This window comes from Dermochelys coriacea, chromosome 5 (assembly GCF_009764565.3).
Source record: "Dermochelys coriacea isolate rDerCor1 chromosome 5, rDerCor1.pri.v4, whole genome shotgun sequence".
NCBI classification, from domain to species: domain Eukaryota; kingdom Metazoa; phylum Chordata; order Testudines; family Dermochelyidae; genus Dermochelys; species Dermochelys coriacea.
Window position 1 is genome coordinate 21,217,620 of NC_050072.1, and position 18,634 is coordinate 21,236,253.

The following is an 18,634-nucleotide window of genomic DNA, read 5'->3' on the forward strand; positions in this document are numbered from 1 at the left end:
ATGAGAAATTACCAAACACTAATTTAACCATAATTTTTTAAAAATCCATCAGCCAAATGATACCATATGCTGGGGTGGCCAATCTGAGCCTGAGAGGGAGCCAGAATTTACCAATGTACATTGCCAAAGAGCCACAGTAATATGTCAGCAGCCCCGCCATCAGCTCCTCCCTGCTCCAAGCACCTCCTGGCCACCTGCAGCCTCACTAATCACCACCTCCCCGGACCTCCCAATCAGCTGTTTTGTGGCATGTGTGTGTATGGGGGAAGGGGGGAAGTGAGGTCATGGCAGGCTGAGAGGAGGGGGTGGGAAGGGGTGGAGTGGGGGCAGAGCCAGGGGTTGAGCAATGAACATCCCCTTTGCACGTTGGAAAATTGGTGCCTGTAGCTCCAGCCCGGAGTCGGTGCTTACACAGGGAGCCACAGATTGGCCACCCCTGCTGTATGCAGTTGCTGTTCAACAGTTTTCCCATGGCACCTGGGCTCACATAGGCTTTAACACGGGTGTGTAGGCTAGAGAAGAGCTGTGTTGGCTCATTTTAAGACATTCTCTTCCTCTGCAGTCACCCCTATTGATCAGAGGCTTTTTTAGAAACTTCCCCTTATTTTGTTAGTTATTCTTTGAATCAGACATCCTTCCTACTTTATTCTTTCTGTCCTCATCATTTATTATTTTCAAGGCCTTCCTTTTACTTGCTAGTCAGGCCTTTCTTTACAACACATATATTTCCTTAACTAAACTTAAGCTAACTTTAATTCTTTAATTGAATACTTATATCCTACATTCTCCACCTTAAAACCTGATTATGTGGGATTTACTACATTAAGCATTTTTAAAATGTGTACTATTTTGCAACATTTTGTACCACTAATAAACTTGACAATGTAGAATTAAAATGACCACACTTACATTATCATAATTACCAAAGCTTTTAATTAGTCGTCACCATGGATGTAATTCTACTTTGTACACTTATTTCCACCAACAGGGGCTAGTTAACTCCCGAATTTCCTGTTCCTGGCTAGTAAGATGCAGGTTAAAGGGAAGAATAGAATGTCCAAACGTGGGTACTGTTTTTAAAGCATCCTCCTGTAATCTGAATTCTGCCCGTAATTCAGTTACATTACTAAAATGGGCATAGAATGCAAAGTCTTTCCATTTGTCACTGCAGGGAATTTTGATGTGAAACAAAACATTGGCCAATCAGAAGAACAGTCTTTGGATCAATACCAAAAGCGATTATTTCCAGCAACTATTCGATATTTACCATTCCCAGCCTAAGTAGTTTTTACTAACCCAGTAAAAATCATGGCCTTAATAAAGGCAGTAGATTTAAAGGCTTATTACAACAAGCCACTAACACGACACACACACACACCCCTCTTTCTTTTTGTCCAGGGGTGTTCATGGACCACTTCACCTTGAATGGTCCTTTAGAATACATGCTAACTATACTAAAATTGTCTGTTCGATCTTATATTTAGCTGTGACACTGAGTACTTTTCCCACACCTGAGGAAGAACCCTGTGTAGCTCGAAAGTTTGTCTCTCTCACCAACAGAAGTTGGTCCAATAAAAGATATTACCTCCCCCCGCTTGTCCCATAGAGCCTGAAGTCATGCTTGTTAATATGCTTGCTGTCATCAGGCTTGTTCTGGGCCAGACAAGCTTGCCTAGGGGAGGGGAGGGCAGAACTCATCAGAGCCCTCCTGGCTGGTTCGGGCTTCTTTCTCCAGGGAGCCATTTTAAGATTGTAAAGTGGGGGGGGGGAAGAATTCATAGCCCTGCAAACCTCCCCATCTTTGTGTGTTCTCATTTACTAAACTTTTCTTTATTTAGATGCCTCAGCTGAATCAGTTTTGTCTAAGCTTTTTATTTTATTTTATTTTTTTTAAAAAGAAGGTTTTTTTGCTTTTTTTTTTTTTTTTTTTTTTTTTTTTTTTACAAGATCATCCTAATGAACATGCCTTGGCATGCTTTCTGCCTTTGTCTTAGTAAAGATACCCAGGTTTAGGTTTACAGGTAATAAATTGACTGAACAAGCTCCTTCTGAATTAAACACTTCAATAACATTACAAAATATTTCTGCCCAGGATTAAAATCTACCTAGACTTTGCATGTTGATGGGTATGTTGCACGAAAGCATGCCCATAAATTTAGAGACAGCAGAACAAGGAAGTTATCGTGATGAAATTCCATCAGACAGATGTGCCATGAAATCTGTGCTACTATCTTTAAGCAACCTCCTGACATAAGAGATCACTCCAATGTAACAATATTTTTGTCTTTTGAACAGTCATTTAAAATAGCTTCACTAGAGTCTTTTCATCCCTGCAATATGGTGCTTGATCTTGTCAACTCTCTCTTTATCAGAAAGCTTCAACTCCATGCATTAGATTCCTTTTACAGTCATCCCTGTACATGTGTGACCCCTCATTAGGTTGTGAGAGCCTCAGAACTAGGAATGTCCTTAAGTGTCTGGAAAGTGGTGTGCATATAGTAGGTACTACTGCAAATTAATAATGTGCCATAAGTGGTACATACTCTACTGGTAGTAGTGTGCGACTCTTCTTGTTCATGAAGATAGTTTACTGGGGGGTGAGAAGACAAGGCAGGAAAATCTTGGCATTTATTGGCCCTCCCCACTCTGACAAAAGATAATATGGCTATCATAGCATAATTAGTCACACTAATGAATCAAAGTAATAATGAATCACCAGATCAAACAGCTGACTTACAACAAATACAAGAAGAAAAGGAGTACTTGTGGCACCTTAGAGACTAACAAATTTATTAGAGCATAAGCTTTCGTGAGCCACAGCTCACTTCATCGGATGCATTTGGTGGAAAAAACAGAGGAGAGATTTATATACACACACAGAACATGAAACAATGGGTTTATCATACACACTGTAAGGCGAGTGATCACTTAAGATAAGCCATCACCAGCAGCAGGGGGCGGAAAGGAGGAAAACCTTTCATAGTGACAAGCAAGGTAGGCTAATTCCAGCAGTTAACAAGAATATCAGAGGAACAGTGGGGGGTGGGGTGGGGTGGGGGGGAGAAATACCATGGGGAAATAGTTTTACTTTGTGTAATGACTCATCCATTCCCAGTCTCTATTCAAGCCTAAGTTAATTGTATCCAGTTTGCAAATTAATTCCAATTCAGCAGTCTCTCGTTGGAGTCTGTTTTTGAAGCTTTTTTGTTGAAGTATAGCCACTCTTAGGTCTGTGATCGAGTGACCAGAGAGATTGAAGTGTTCTCCAACTGGTTTTTGAATGTTATAATTCTTGACGTCTGATTTGTGTCCATTCATTCTTTTACGTAGAGACTGTCCAGTTTGACCAATGTACATGGCAGAGGGGCATTGCTGGCACATGATAGGGCCTAATCACATCAGCAACACTATCAGAGGCTCGTTCACCTGCGCATCTACCAATGTGATATATGCCATCATGTGCCAGCAATGCCCCTCTGCCATGTACATTGGCCAAACTGGACAATGCATCCGATGAAGTGAGCTGTAGCTCACGAAAGCTTATGCTCTAATAAATTTGTTAGTCTCTAAGGTGCCACAAGTACTCCTTTTCTTTTTGCGAATACAGACTAACACGGCTGCTACTCTGAAACCTATTTCCCCATGTATTTCTCCCCCCCACCCCACCCCCCACTGTTCCTCTGATATTCTTGTTAACTGCTGGAATTAGCCTACCTTGCTTGTCACCATGAAAGGTTTTCCTCCTTTCCCCCCCCGCTGCTGGTGATGGCTTATCTTAAGTGAAAAGAAAAGGAGTACTTGTGGCACCTTAGAGACTGTCTCTAAGGTGCCACAAGTACTCCTTTTCTTTTTGCGAATACAGACTAACACGGCTGCTACTCTGAAACTTAAGTGATCACTCTCCTTACAGTGTGTATGATAAACCCATTGTTTCATGTTCTCTGTGTGTATATAAATCTCTCCTCTGTTTTTTCCACCAAATGCATCGATGAAGTGAGCTGTGGCTCACAAAAGCTTATGCTCTAATAAATTTGTTAGTCTCTAAGGTGCCACAAGTACTCCTTTTCTTTTTGCGAATACAGACTAACACGGCTGCTACTCTGAAACCTAACAAATACAAATAAATGCTTGCTAGCAAAATTTATAAGAGAAACTGCTCGTGAAGAATACATACAAATTTTACCTGTAAATATAACCTCTAAATTCTGCTAGACAGATTCAGACCAATTTGGAAAATGTGTGCCAAAATACACCACAGTTCTGTGGTAGATGGGGAAACAGGCTCTACCAGAAGTGAGAGGAACTCTGCCCTAGAATAAGTCTTCGCTCATGCCAATTTTTTACCCACATCACTATTAAACATTTGGTGAAATCCTGGCCCTACTAAAGCTTGCAGTCCAGCAGGCATAACTGACACTGCAAGACTGCAGTTCCTAGGGTTGTGTCTGGGACCGGAGATACTGGCTAGTATCATTCGGTTGCACAATCCAAGGAGCAGCTTACGTGCCAGAGGCTGTGTGTGAACAGCCCCAGAGTGGGGGTTCTCACTGCAGAGTAGGGTAAGGCTGGCTCCCAGAGTCAAGGATTAGAGTGACCTAGCAGATCACGGGTCCGGATAACACCAGAGGGGATCATCACAGTGAGCAATAGTTAAGCAGCGATGGATGCAAACAGTTCTAATTTACCAAGCTGTTAACCATCTTAAATAGTTCAGCTAGGCAAGGTGGTAGTGAAGAAAGACAGTCTTCAGCACAGCCATAAGAGATTTTAAAGATTCTAGTATTGCTAATCTGATTCAGCACAAAAGACTGTCATCAGCACTCTGCCTATCTGCCTTCCCATGGCATCTGCCACAGATAATTTACATACTATGGTGACCTTTGAGAATAATGTCAGGTTCAGGGGGCCACTGAATAACTGGCAGAGGATAGCAGTTTATGGAGTCCCATCAGGCCAGAGATATATCAGGCTGTCATCAAGACAGTATTGAGTTCTTCTACACAATCCCAGAGGACTTGTCCAACTGTATGACACCGGGATCCATAAACCCACCACTGCATTGCAGCTCTCTCAAAGGTAGTTTACAAGAGGCATCACACAGTACATGGCAACTGTACACAACCTCTCAGGGCATGCTGTAAATACTGTACCCAACTGAAGCTTCCAGGAGAATTCAGGTAGGCAGAGTATACTTGACCAAATTGTTACTTGTCAGTACCATGGGTTTTTTAAATGAACAGGGACTAAGCCTCATCTGAAAGGCAGTAATTCCAGTGGAAGTTGTCTTTTAGTACCATATTAAGTCATGTCTTAAATGACTTGAAAGAATTCCATCAGATGAAATTAGCACCACTTCCTGCAAAAGCTTGTGTTTCCATGGAGGTCTCTCTGCAGGCTGATGCTGATACTGGTATAAGTGTGTGAGATCAGACAAAATCACAGCCCAAGCCAGTATGGCTTAAAGGAGGGGTTCTCAACTTTTTTCTTTCTAAGCGCCCCCTTCAACATGCTAGAACAACTCCAGGCCGGAGCCTGGGGGGGGAGGTCTCAGGGCCCCAGGCCAGGGGTGGGAACCCTTGGGCATAGGCATAGTTTGACTTCTATTGGGGGGGAGGGGCAAGGGCCAGCAGGGCTCTGGCCAGCTATGCAACAGCAGGGTCCAGGGAGGGAGTGCCACCTCCACCCTCTGACCCACCTCAGCAGGCCCTTACCTGTTCGGGGCTGTGTGCCAGTAGCTGCTCCCTGAGGGCTCTGCTGGGCAGCTCTGACCAGCTGCATGAGCAGTCAAAGGAGGCTGGAAGCTGAGAAGCAGACAACCCCAGGCACTAAAGGCAGATGGGGGAATGCCATGGCTGCCTGCTCCATAGTGGCACCACCTGTCAGTGGAGCAGCTGTCCACACTGCCTGGCTCCAGCTTCCCGCCTAGGACCTGGCCAGAGGGCAGGAGCTGCGGGAGAGGAGGTGTGGGGGTGGAGCTGCCCCAAGGACTGCCCCGCTCTTGGTAAGGCATTGCAGTTTGGGGGGGCAACACTTGTGCCCACTCACTCAACTCTGCCCATGTCGGGGTTTCAGCCCCGGCTTTGGGGCAGGGAAGGACGGGGAACTTAGGGTTTCAGCTCTACACTGCTTTCAGCTTCTGTCCCGCAGGGGTGGGACAGGGTGCCGGGCTGAAGCTCTGCACCACTGCCCACTTCAGCCTGACGGGTGTGTGGGGAAAGGGCGGCGCTGGGGCTCAGGGCACTGCGTTTCAGCAGCAGGCCCCATGGACTCCCGCTTGAGAACCGCTGGCTTAAAGAATTCAGATGAAGACTGAAATGTAGCAGAGATACATAAGTCTAAGTGTAAACTGCACTCTGAAATAAATATAATCTTTTAAAAATGTTCTCCTCTTCAGTTCAGTACTACCAATTGCCCAGCCCAAAATACAACATCTTTCCACTCTTTTGATCAATGCTATCTTCTCTTAAGAGCATTCTTGCTCTAGGCCGGGGGTTCTCAACTGGGGGTTGGGACCCCTCATGGGGCCATGAGGTTATTACATAGGGGGGTCGCGAGCTGTCAGCCTCCACCCCAAACTCCGCTTTGCCTCCAGCATTTATAATGGTGTTAAATATATAAAAAAGTGTTTTTAATGTATAAGGGGGGGAAGGTCACACTCAGAGGCTTGCTGTGTGAAAGGGGTCACCAGTACAAAAGTCTGAGAAGCCCTGCTCTAAGTGGCTAGCTGTTTGACTTTCAACCTTTGATAGGACAAGAAATATCTCAGATGTTTTCTCCCAACAGCTAACAAATATTTTGTTTGTATATTATTACACAAGCAACTCCTCAATCCAATAATTCAGACTGATTTACAAGTAGCAGCAACCTTATTTACACAGAATTGTTTAATAATCATTCAAATAAAACATAAATATGGTAAAAACCACTTTTTTCCACATTGATCAAAAGATTAAAATTTAAGATATTTTATGAAAGCATTTGTTATCATAAACAAAATGTTACATATTAACCCTCAATTACATGTAAATGGAATATATCCAAATCAATTTGTATATTAAAATTAATATTGCACCCAATTTAGAAGACTGACACTTGTATTGTTGACCATTCTCACATTTCTCAATGAGAGAAACTGAAATTATACACTTCCTTTTCTTTAAAATTAACTATACTGCTCCCATCCATTTACTTATTGAAAAAAAACCCTGTAAACTTTCTTGCATTTGCTCCATTAAAATTATGAAATGTACATTTCTTTGCCTAGATCTAAAAGATTAACTGTACACATTGTGTTTATGCCCTATTAAAAAACATTGGAAAAGTTATTAATGCTGGTGTAAGTCAGTATTATATATATAAAAAAGGTGAAACATTTATACATCCTAAAGTTGAGGAAACTATGTGAGAGAGAGTGTGTGTGTGCACGCGCGTCTATGCGTGTAATATGTACCACAAAAAGAAAAAAACGGAGAGACTTTCTCCCCCCTTCCTTCCCTTATTAGAGGACACTGTTGAACAATTACCAAATGAAGTATGTTCAACTTAAAAGTGGCCTATTCTTCCTGATCTATTCTTATAAATTGTTGCATTGTGAAACTCAAATGAAAAAAATCAAATCTGCCAATTCAAAAGGCCGTTTTCCAATAACCAAACAACATCATGAAATACTATACAAGTAGGTAGACACAAAAATATTTCAGGGAAAGTGTTTCAAAAAATCCTATGAGGTCTTCACTGTTTTCCAGAACACTCTTCTCCTGAGACACAGATAAGTTATTGAAAGAATAAGCCAAGCCAGTGATAGAACTGTAAGAGTTTAAAAAAAAAAAAAAAAAAAGACTGAACCATTTAGTAAACAGGAATGGAGTGTAACTACACCTACAACTGTATTTTCACTAAAATGTGTTAATCTGTTCCAAATAAGTGAGTGACTACAACATACCACCATAGAGCCTAATTTAGCAATATGAAAGGTCATATTGCATGGCTCCCCAAAGGAAGAAAAATATTAGTTATCTAATTCACCCTTACCATTGAATAAATAGAATTGTTTAACAAAGTGGCACATTTGATTGCTTTGATTGTTTGTTTGCTTCTCAGCAGTTCATCTTTAAAATAAGGTATGAAATGTGTGCTGCAATTATATTTCATGATTCTAATTAAAAAAAAGGGATAAAATTTAGCATTTCCAAGCATCACTTAAAAAATTAAAACTCTGGGTTTTTAGACCCTAGAATTTTATACAGCCTTCAGTTTCACATTATATTTGCACAAGAATTAGGATTTACTTAAAACAACACACACTTCTTGGTTTTTTCTATTTTTCAATATTCCCAAACCAAGCAGTTTTGTAAGAATATCTTGAAATCTTCATAACCTCATATCATCTTGTGTTTTAAATATCTTGAGTCTTCCATAAAAAAAACTAACATTGTTTGTGCAATCATTTTGCTAAAAAGCCTGTCTTCTAGAACTTAAATCTTAGACAATCATCAGCTGGTCTCACCAACTTGTCTACCTTCGGCCACCTTGTGGCGTAGCACGGCATCTAAAGGTGCTCGTTTTTTACGTATGCTACGTCCAGAAGCAATAAGATCAGCATATCCCCGTTGATGTGAGAAAGCATAAGCAGAACGACGGCTTGATATCCCTCGACGAAAAGTGCTCTGCCTTCGCTTCCACTGTTCTTCAGTCTTGTATTTCTTACGGTTCTTCTGAATCTTTATGAAAGGAAAGGGTGTAACAGGTTAATTTAGAGGGAAAACAGATGCTCATTTGTACTTAATGTCTTGGGAACAATGTGATGGTAACTTTAAAAAAAGTGTTACAAGTTTTATAAAAGAGTTTCTTTCTTGTTAAAATTTACCTGACTGAGTTAAAACCAGAAGCATATGTTTAAAAAAAAAAAACAGATTTTTTTTAATTGTTTTATTTTGCATTTTTATTAACTTCTTAAGGCATTCCAAGCTAGAGTGGGCATGTTGTGTAGAAAACAAAATGAAAAATTTGACATTTGTATCTAAGCTTATTTTCTTGTTTACAGATGGCAATGGCTTTAAAAATAAAATCTAAAAGACAATAGGATTTTAATAATCGCAACTCTTATCCCACAAGGGGCTTTCTTGCCAGTTCTAGGTAAAAACAAACAAACACACAAACCCAAAAGGAAACCTCTGCTGCCTCTTGCCACAAACTTAAAGTGGTAAATACAAATAAAACTATAATATAGTCTGAAGCCAAAAATGACAGATTTTTTTTAATCCAAAGTGAGCCTGGGAGGGTTTACATTAGCCACTGCTATGTGTTCAGATTGCAAATTGAAGTATAGGGAAGATAAATATATGAAAGCCTGTTTTAACAGTTGTGGCCAGACATGCGTCTTGCCAAGGCAGAATGTCAGGCAACTGGTATTCAGATAGGGATTATTTAGAAAGTTTTGGACCTATGGATGGACTCAGCACTAAAATACTTAAGATCATGATTAAAAAAAAGCATATATAAAATTCTGCAGACAATCCAATATTAAGAATGAAGATTCTCAAGCACCCCACCTCCTCACGCACACAACACACACGTGCGTCCCATCTCTCCCACCCAGCCCAATTACCAGAAAGTATTTAGTTTGCCTGGAAACTGCCTGCACCCCATTCTGCTGGCTCTTGATGTAATGGGGGTGATAGAATAGGCTTCCTTAGATCAGATATGGATATCATCACTTTAGTGTGAGGACAGATACAAAGAGTCATGCTTTAAGCAGCAACGAGAAAGCTCCCTGACCAAGAAGTTGCCACATTTATTAAGCTCCCCACTGCAACACATCCAGGTCCTCTCTGGTAACTGCTGAGGACCAGGAACTCTATAGCTACTTCACATCCTCTTTTCTTTCTAATAAAAGATTAAAACTTAATTTATCAACCAATATATATACCGGGGTGGCCAAACTTACTGACCCTCTGAGCCACGTACGACAATCTTCAGAAGTCCGAGAGCCATGGCGTGCCAGTCAGAGTGGGGCTTCTGCCTTGAAGCAGGGTGGTGGGGCTAGAGGCTTTTCTGCCCTGTGGGGAGGTGGGTCTGAGGGCTTCAGCCCCATGGGACGTGCATGCTGGGGATTCAGCCCCTCTCCTGCTGAAGCCCCGATCCCTGGCAGGTGTGCCCTACAGGGCTGAAGTCCTAACACCCCCATCTCTGCTGGGCAGAAGTCCCTATCCCCACCACAAGGCAGAAGCCCCGAGCTCCCTCCCAGTCTGATAGGTGGCGAATGGAGGGGGGGGCTCTATGGGGTACTCCATGAGCCACACTTTAATTGTAAAAGAGCCGCATGCTGCTCGTGAGCTGCGGTTTGGCCACCTCTGGCATATATACACACAATTAAAAATAAACTTCAAATTCCTTAAAACTATTTGCATTAGTATGTCCCCTTATGAATTGCATCCACATAGTTCTGAGCAGTATTTTAAAGATCAAGTCTTTGAGTGGGTCTGACCAGTCTTCCAGACAGTGTTCTCATTGCTGTTGAGTTTCCCTTTGGAGGGGTTCACTTCCTGACAGAGTACCTGCAGGTCCCAGATCCTCTCGGTACTGGATTGGGAAATACTGAAAATGAACCTGATACCCCTGGAGAAGTCCTTTTGGAGTTGCCATTAGGTAACATCTGGGAGTTTCTGCCAAGTTCAGAGTAGTTCTGAAACTCTGGGAGCCTTTGAGCCACACTTTGTTCCCTGGTCTCAGTTCAGATAGTTGATCCTGCCTGACTAAATTAGCCTTCAACACTGGTTCTCCACTTGTAAGGCTACTCCCTTCTTTTCATGTGCCAATATATATTTATGCCTGTATCTGTAATTTTCACTCCATGCATCTGAAGAAGTGGGTTTTTTACCCACAAAAGCTTATGCCCAAATAAATCCGTTAGTCTTTAAGGTGCCATCAGACTCCTCATCGTTTTTGTGGATACAGACTAACACAGCTACCCCTCTGATATTGAAGTATTGTTGCTGCCAAATTTGTATTTCAGCACCCATTTTCTAAATTCCTTCAGGTGTGTCCACTTCAGTTTAAGCTGTATGGGAGCCACAGGTAGATATCTTCCCATTAGACATTCTACTGGAAATAGTCCAGATGCGAGGGGTGCTGACTGATATGCCAGAGGTGCTTTATATGGGTCCACTGATTTTTGCAGAAGTCTTTTTAAAATCTGAAATGCTCTCTCCACCTCCCCGTTGCTCAGGGTGTAATGTGGACTACTATTACAATGTTCAAAATCCAAATCCTGTGCAAATGCTAGGAATGTTTCAGAAGTAAACTGAGGCCAATCATCAGCTATGAGGACTTCATGAACTCTATGTTTTGCAAATATTGACTTCAGTTTCTGTATGACCTGTGCTGAGGAAGTCTGTGTAAGTATAATCAAGTCTATATATCTGGAAAAGTAACAGACTATAATAATGTACGTATGACCTTTCCAGAAAAGAAAAAAAATCTGTTGCTACCTGCTGCAGAGATCTGTCAGGTAACTTTATAGACAGTAATGTTTCTAGTGATAGTTCTTCCTTGTTACAAACTTTGCAACCCTCTGCTGAGGTCTGAATTTTCCTACTCAGACTGGGGCAGCATATGGATTGTTGTGCTCATCCCCCGCACTTGCTTTTTGCCATTGGTGCATTCCAGTTTCTCTGTTAGGTGTAGTCCTTGTATTGCTGGCAACCCAACTGTGGGAGCTGTCAATCCTTGTATTACATATATTATTTGTGGAAGACTTTTCTGTTCTTTCTCCAGGTTCCCAAGGAACTGGCCACAAACATCCAATCTATTCCCATATAGAATCTTATTTGATCTTTGCAGATCTCCATTCCGGGATTGCTGATGATTTTTATTTATTTATTGAATTGCAGTGACTGCCACCCCAGTACCAGTTTTAAATTAAAGGTTTCATCTATTTTGATTCATGCTTGTGTACCAAGGAGTTCTCTACTCTATTGAGAATATAGCCCCTAAAAGTAACAGCTTGTCTGATAACACTCCCTCTTGGATTGTGTCCACTACTCCTGGTGATTTGCATGCTATTGCAGGAAGTCCCATATTCTGGCATCTCCTATATTGTTTCTTTGGCTGGACATTGTTGACAGCTGTGGCATAGTGTCTTGCTGCATCTTCCACAGCTTTTCCAAATTTCCCTCTTATTAAGGTTCTTTGGTTTCCCACTCTCTAGTTGTGCCCTGTTCTTATTTTCTAATTTAAGTCTTTCCTCTTTACTGTTTCAGTATTGTCTGATGCAGTCTCCCATATGCTGCTAGCATATAAATTATATTGCTGTTTCATTATGGTTTCTTGTATTCTCACTTGTGCTAGTGTGACATTTGGGTCTACTGAAGCTGTGCTGATAAATTGAAGTATTTTATACCAACAACTATCCTGTCTCTTATTAGTTATTCTTTTAATGCTTTGTATTTGCAATGTTCAGCATGCCTATGAAATACAATAATAAAAATCACAGCTGTTTCTCTTTGCTCGTGGAACCTCCTTTAAATTTGGCCCTTTCATGTGTAATATTCTGTCTGTCTGTGAAACGGCTGTCAAAAGCGTCTTTCACTTTTGTGTAGTCTCTCTTTTCCTCATCAGTGAGGGGATGAGGTACATGGATGTCTTCAGCATCACCCACTGCAAATATCAAAGCATTTACCAGGTATTTTTGTGCTTTATTTGTTAAACCTAAAGCAATCTGGAATTGCTCAACTCTCTGGCTTGAGCAGAGCTAGCTGAGATACCAAAATCAAGCCTCTCAAACAGAGCCATTTGCACTATGGACTCCACTGCTGTGAAAGGGCTTTATCTCCTTCTTGGTGCAGACTTTCTTGGCGCAGGTCTGTTGTCTGATCTTCCACTTTCCCTACTGATTCACCACACTGTCAGTCTGGGGGGGTGGGGGGAGTCTCCTTTCTTTTACTCTTTCACTAGTAACAAGGATTCAGTCACTTCTGACACTGTATAGTGTGAGATCAGACACAAAGAGCTATTCTTTAAGCAGCAACTAGAGAACTCCCTGACCAAGAACTTCTCACATATATTAAGCTCCCTGCTGCTCTATGGTAAATGTGAAGGGCCTGGACCTTTCTAACCATCAGTCACTTCCCACCATTTAGAGATATGGAGAAAGGGGCAAACTGTTTGGGAGGGAAGAAGATCTTCACTCTTCTACCCCACAGAATAAAGAGAAGAGGAAAGAGAGAATAAGAAGATAAAGAAGGGAAAAGAGAGAAATGTCAGCAGATGAGTTAGAGGTGGCAGAAGGAGATACATGTGGGCCAGCACATACTGAGGAAAACAGCAGATCAGACAAAGAGGCAGAAGCAGACTGGGAGAAGGCTCAGTGGGAGAGTATTGAGAAGACCATCTCAAAGCAGAGACGGTCCCTGCTCCATTGGGGTGGCAAAGCAACAGACCACCAGTCTCTAGCAAGGTTCCCAAACTGCCAGTTTGGTTAGGCCTTCAGCGAAACCCTAAATTGCCATTTTAGGATGCATCAGGCTCCTGAGGAAGCCAGATGCACAGTCCTAATGACATTCTTCTTATAGAACATAAGAACGGCCATACTGGGTCAGATCAAAGATCCATCCAGCCCAATATCCTGTCTTCCGACAGTGGCAATGTCAGGTGCCCCAGAGGGAATGAACAGAACAAGATAATCAACAAGTCGCCCATGCCCAGCTCTTGGCAAAAGGCCACTACCAGTTATCTTATTTTCTGAACATTAAGAATATTATTGACTTATATAACTAAATACAGTTCAAATTAACCAAATTTTTCTACTTACTTTATCACTTGTTGAAGGCCAAATTGTCATTGACAAAAATCGTAGTGCAACAACAGGCAGCAAACAAATTGCAACTGACAAAAGTATTGTCAACCAGAGATATGGCTGTCTTAGAGCATTTGGAGCAGTCCCTGGGAGAAATAAGAGTGAAAGTTAGTCTGTATCTGTTTTCAATTAAATTTATATAGCACAACAAATTACATTCATGTTTCCTGTCCTGAAATGTATAATTGAAGTATTCCAAGTGTGTTTGAATACAACTATATTGAAATCTAAAATAAGCCACTAGTAAGAAAAAGTTTGAGGTAAGGAGAGAGCCAGAAGCGTGCCACAAATTTACAACATTTTTATTTCCTTTTCACTGTATTAACTTATAAAACTCTTTAAGGGATAAGTTAGGGTGAGAACAAATATTTGGCTGGCATATGTGGTTTTTTGATTGCTTTTAATGGGCAAAAACTGATTAAGAGAAACCTCTAGGATCATTGTAATTTTATATATATATACACACATACACACACACACATACAGAGTGTAGAATGTAAGTGCTAATTTAATATGGAAGCACTGTAGCACTTAAATCGTAACATTTAATTTAAGCAGCCAGGTAGAACAAATTCTAAAATCTGAAGTACTATTAAAAAGCAGAGGCCGAAGAGAATGAATATGTTGTACAGGATGCAACTCAGGATTTTTCTCAGATTGATTTTGATATTGAACTGAAAGTAATTTGGTTTCATATGTGACTACATCCCCGTGCAGTATGCAGCAGGAAATTTGTTATGCATAAATGTGATATGGTTTCAAGTAAGTTTAGGCATCTGACTTTGGGAAGATAAGTCTAAAGCTCATTGCACATCCACTCACTTACCCAGATCACAAATTAAAAAGACTGGGATGGTGAAGGACAATGGGCAAAAAAAAGATAATCTCAAGCATGTTCAGTAGACACATAAAAGGCACTTAAATATTACTAACCCAAACCATTTACAAATTTGGAGTCAGGCCTCCCAAAATCATGAGACCTTTTTATAAACAACAAGTTTGGAGTTCTTTTTATTTGCCTTTTCAATCCTTTAGGGTGCAGTCGGGTTATATTTTCAAGCTTTTTCACAGCCAAGAAGGTTAGAAAAATTTGCTTGAGAATACTACTTTCTTTTTTAAATTATAGCTCAAGTTATAGGAAACATCAAAGGTCATGAGATGTGACAATTGCGTGAGTAGGCAAATTAGCATTCACCTTTGAGCCTTACTCCCACAGATGTGCAGAAGTAACTTGACAGCCACACAGCAGCCTTCAACATAGGATTACAGGTTTCCCTTTACTCTGTGCTGCAGATCACTTTTTACTTTGCTGCTTTGTACCCTACACTGCACAACACAGGTATCAAAATTTAACTGCTCTTTATTTCTTGAGATAAAATAATTAAGGAGGAATGATTCCACTGACTACATAATTTGGAACTACAAATACCTCAAGAGTTAGCTACTTCAACAAAACAATTTTGATTAAGACACACACGTTGACCCCATAAACTAGGCAATGTTTTTCTAAAGTGAGTTAACATTCACCTCTACTTACTGGTTCTGGGCATCAAATGATATCTGATAAGCTGACATTTTGGTACTGTGTTTACTCTAGTTACATAACCATTTGAGGTAGAACACATGAATAGTGAAACAAAACAAAACACTGACCTGTAAACTGAAAGCTAGATGGGAAGAGAACATGTATTCCAGCACTGTGAAGGTCAAACATGATACCAAAGTAAAGTGCAATACTCCCAAATATAGAGAAAGCATTAACGAAAGTCCAGTAAGAGGTATCCAAACCCATCTGAAAGTAAATCAGATAACTCACAATGAATTTAAGATGTAGAAGTTGGAAGCATGTATTTGAATATTCTGAAAACTGTCTGTTATGCAGACACTTGGGTCAAACTATTCATTATATAGTTCTAATACAATATAGAATATTATGTGAATATACCAGAGGGGAAGATAGTAACCAGGCAAAAGTATATCAATATGCAAAAAGATTTAAACTGAATGCTAATTAAGTGTTTATTCTCACAAAGATGCACTTTCAGAGAAGCAGGGGAGATCATGAAGATAAATGTACTTGCCTGAAAATTGACTGTAATTATGAGAGAAGAGGCTGCAGTGACAGCAAATGATTGGTAGTCTGAAGGTGCCTCTCCATCTTGCCCCATGGTTTGAAGATATGCTCCGTATGGTATGAAGAAAATAATCAGTGATGTTATAATTCCATGTATTAAGCTTATAAAGAATTTCTTGTAGTTAAAAAGCAAGTCTTTCTGTCCAGATATGTACAAACCAGGGAACCGAAGACTAAGTTTGTCACTCACATCCTTAATAAAAGAAAAGTTACTGCAGTTAGAAATAAATCGGAGCCATAGAACCTGAAGCACAGTATACATCTTCCCCCATCAACATTTATCTTTTGGGTGGGAGGATAGAGGAGCTAAGCAAGGCAAGCCAACAGACTACCTCTGTATTAACCCCAAAAGTGATAAAAATTAGAAGCTTAAAAAAATACATAACTTGAATTCATATTTGCATATATGAATGCAAGCTATATTTTTAAATAGTTAGAAAATGGACAGGGAGACTCTAGAACAGCAGTGTGTTGGTATAGAAATGAAAGGAACAACATGCCACCATGATCTAGACTTTGTATTTATTCAATATGAATATCTAAGAATATGGTACATTTTTCCTTCATCACTCAAACGATGTACCATTTCCATACCTTCCATTCACACCTATTTGTAAATATTTCTATAATAGTGTGCAACAATGCCCAGCGTAATGGAAAGAGTCTATTATAATATATACATGCAAAAAGGTAGTGCGAGCATTTTTGTGGGAAATGCAACTCAATTTCCTGGCCTTTTTCTTTTTTAAATCTAACGCATACATACAACATGAATAATTTTGAAATTTCTTTTCTTCTAAACCTCCCCCCCAACCATAAAAATGCATTGCATAGGCATTGCATTTCTATGCATGCAAAATCTATAGGAAAGCCCAATTTGCAAAAATCAAGCAAATCCAAAATAAAATCTAAAACCCATTCAGATTAAAAATAAAATATTGAAGTTTTCAGCATAAATTTTTTTTGCCAAATTTATTCCCATTGAAAATGGTTTTAAAATAGAAATACCTTCTGACACTATAATCAAAGATAAATAATGCAAGTATACTTCATAATCAATCCCATTATTGCCATTCAACAGTACTATACATACATATTGGCCCTGATTCAGCAAAGCACTTAAATATATGGTTAACTTTAACCATGTACTTCAGTTCTGTTGAAGTCAGTTGGAATTATGTGCTGAAGTGCTTTGCTGAATCAGGCCATTGTGAAGAAAGCTATCACCATCCAATTCTAATCTACATTTATGCAGATTTATTTCTTTCAATGAAGTTATGTGTTAATCCCACCAATGGGATTAATGGGAACTGCCCTCTAGCGAGTGACTGAACAAAAAGTCACAGCAATTGTTATGCTCAGGTATTTCTAGTTATTAATGAAAAGAAGCCTACAGCATTTTCTATTAGCTTCATGGAGAAAAGCTATCTGCTAAGATCTACAAACATCTGAGCACATCAATTCAACACTGAACGTATCTGAAGTTGAGTAGCTTTGTCTAGTCTAGCAGGTCATGCCTTATCGTCCTCTAATAAATAGGATATCTAGCAACCTAAAAATGGCACAGATTAGAAGTAAAAGTCACTTCAATTATGTTTACTCTGATCTTTTTCTTTAACAATTGCTTCTAAAATTCATTTGGATAATTTTTCTTAATAGCATAGTAGTATACCTGGTCAAGCAAGCCAACTAGAAGAACTGGAAGACTGGAATACACCACATTGTAAAGCGTGATAAACCAGTCTTCATAAGCTGTCTGCAATAGAAAATAAATATAAATTTATTAATTAGATATTATTTTATATTTAGTTACATCATTTTCATTTAAAAAGTTAATTCAGAAGCAATCTAATCTAAACAAGAATATTAAGAAAACTGATTGAATCACCAGGTTTTGTGGGTTTAAAGTTAATGTGCATTAACCCACAAAGTCTTGAAATAGTTCTTTGAGCATATGTGTTAAAATGCACACCCTTTTTACTAAAGCAGCATACTATATTGGGGAGGGATAGCTCAGGGGTTTGAGCATTGGCCTGCTAAACCTAGGGTTGTGAGTTCAATCCTCATAGGGGCCATTTAAGGATCTGGGGCCAAAAAAAAAATAATGGGGGATTGGTCCTGCTTTGACCAATCTAGTCAATCCAGGGGTTGGACTAGATGACCTCCTGAGGTTCCTTCCAACCCTGATAGTCTATACAGGTGACCATTAAAAGGACAGAATTTGTTCCCTAGCTATGTACATGCAACTTCCACTGAACTCAAAGCAGAAACTTCCAACAGTTGCAGAAGTTTTTGACCATAAGTGTGCTATACTAGCAGTGATCAAATTAAGAACCGATACCTCATGGATGTAATTAAAGCTGGTGGAAACTGTTTCAATTCCGTAGGAAATTCTGACATTTGTAAATTTTTGTTATTGTTGTTCTGAATCAGAACAAAAAGTCCAAGTTTAGAAATTCCCTGTGAAAAGAAGTCTCTGAACAAGTTTCATTTTGGGCCAGTCAAAACATTTGGTTTCAAGTTCAGCCTTACATTTAATATAAAATTAGGGGACGGGGAAATCAGAACAAAATGTTTGGATGGGGTCAAAATGTTTTCCCCTTTGTTTTGATTTTAAAAAACAACAACACAACACCTTTCGTCAG

General features: G+C 39.9%; 1 protein-coding gene and 1 long non-coding RNA gene across 3 annotated transcripts in view; one reads left to right on the forward strand and one right to left on the reverse strand.

Annotated features, from left to right (window-relative positions):
* The first annotated feature begins 348 nt into the window (after positions 1–348).
* Positions 349–2,791, forward strand: LOC122460157. The gene is made up of 3 exons (XR_006281265.1): positions 349–561; positions 1,561–1,562; positions 2,750–2,791. It is a non-coding gene; the product is annotated as an uncharacterized LOC122460157 (long non-coding RNA).
* A 5,616-nt stretch (positions 2,792–8,407) lies between these two features.
* Positions 8,408–18,634, reverse strand: part of ATP8B1 (ATPase phospholipid transporting 8B1) — a 145,077-nt gene continuing 134,850 nt past the window's right edge. For both annotated transcript variants that reach the window (XM_038401318.2, XM_043514306.1), the window contains 5 exons: positions 17,662–17,745; positions 15,937–16,182; positions 15,509–15,647; positions 13,811–13,941; positions 8,408–8,720 (listed from right to left, as the gene is read on the reverse strand). In XM_038401318.2, coding sequence (XP_038257246.1) covers positions 8,493–8,720; positions 13,811–13,941; positions 15,509–15,647; positions 15,937–16,182; positions 17,662–17,745 — 828 coding nt within the window. In that variant the 3' untranslated portion in view covers positions 8,408–8,492. The remainder of the gene's footprint in view (positions 8,721–13,810; positions 13,942–15,508; positions 15,648–15,936; positions 16,183–17,661; positions 17,746–18,634) is intronic.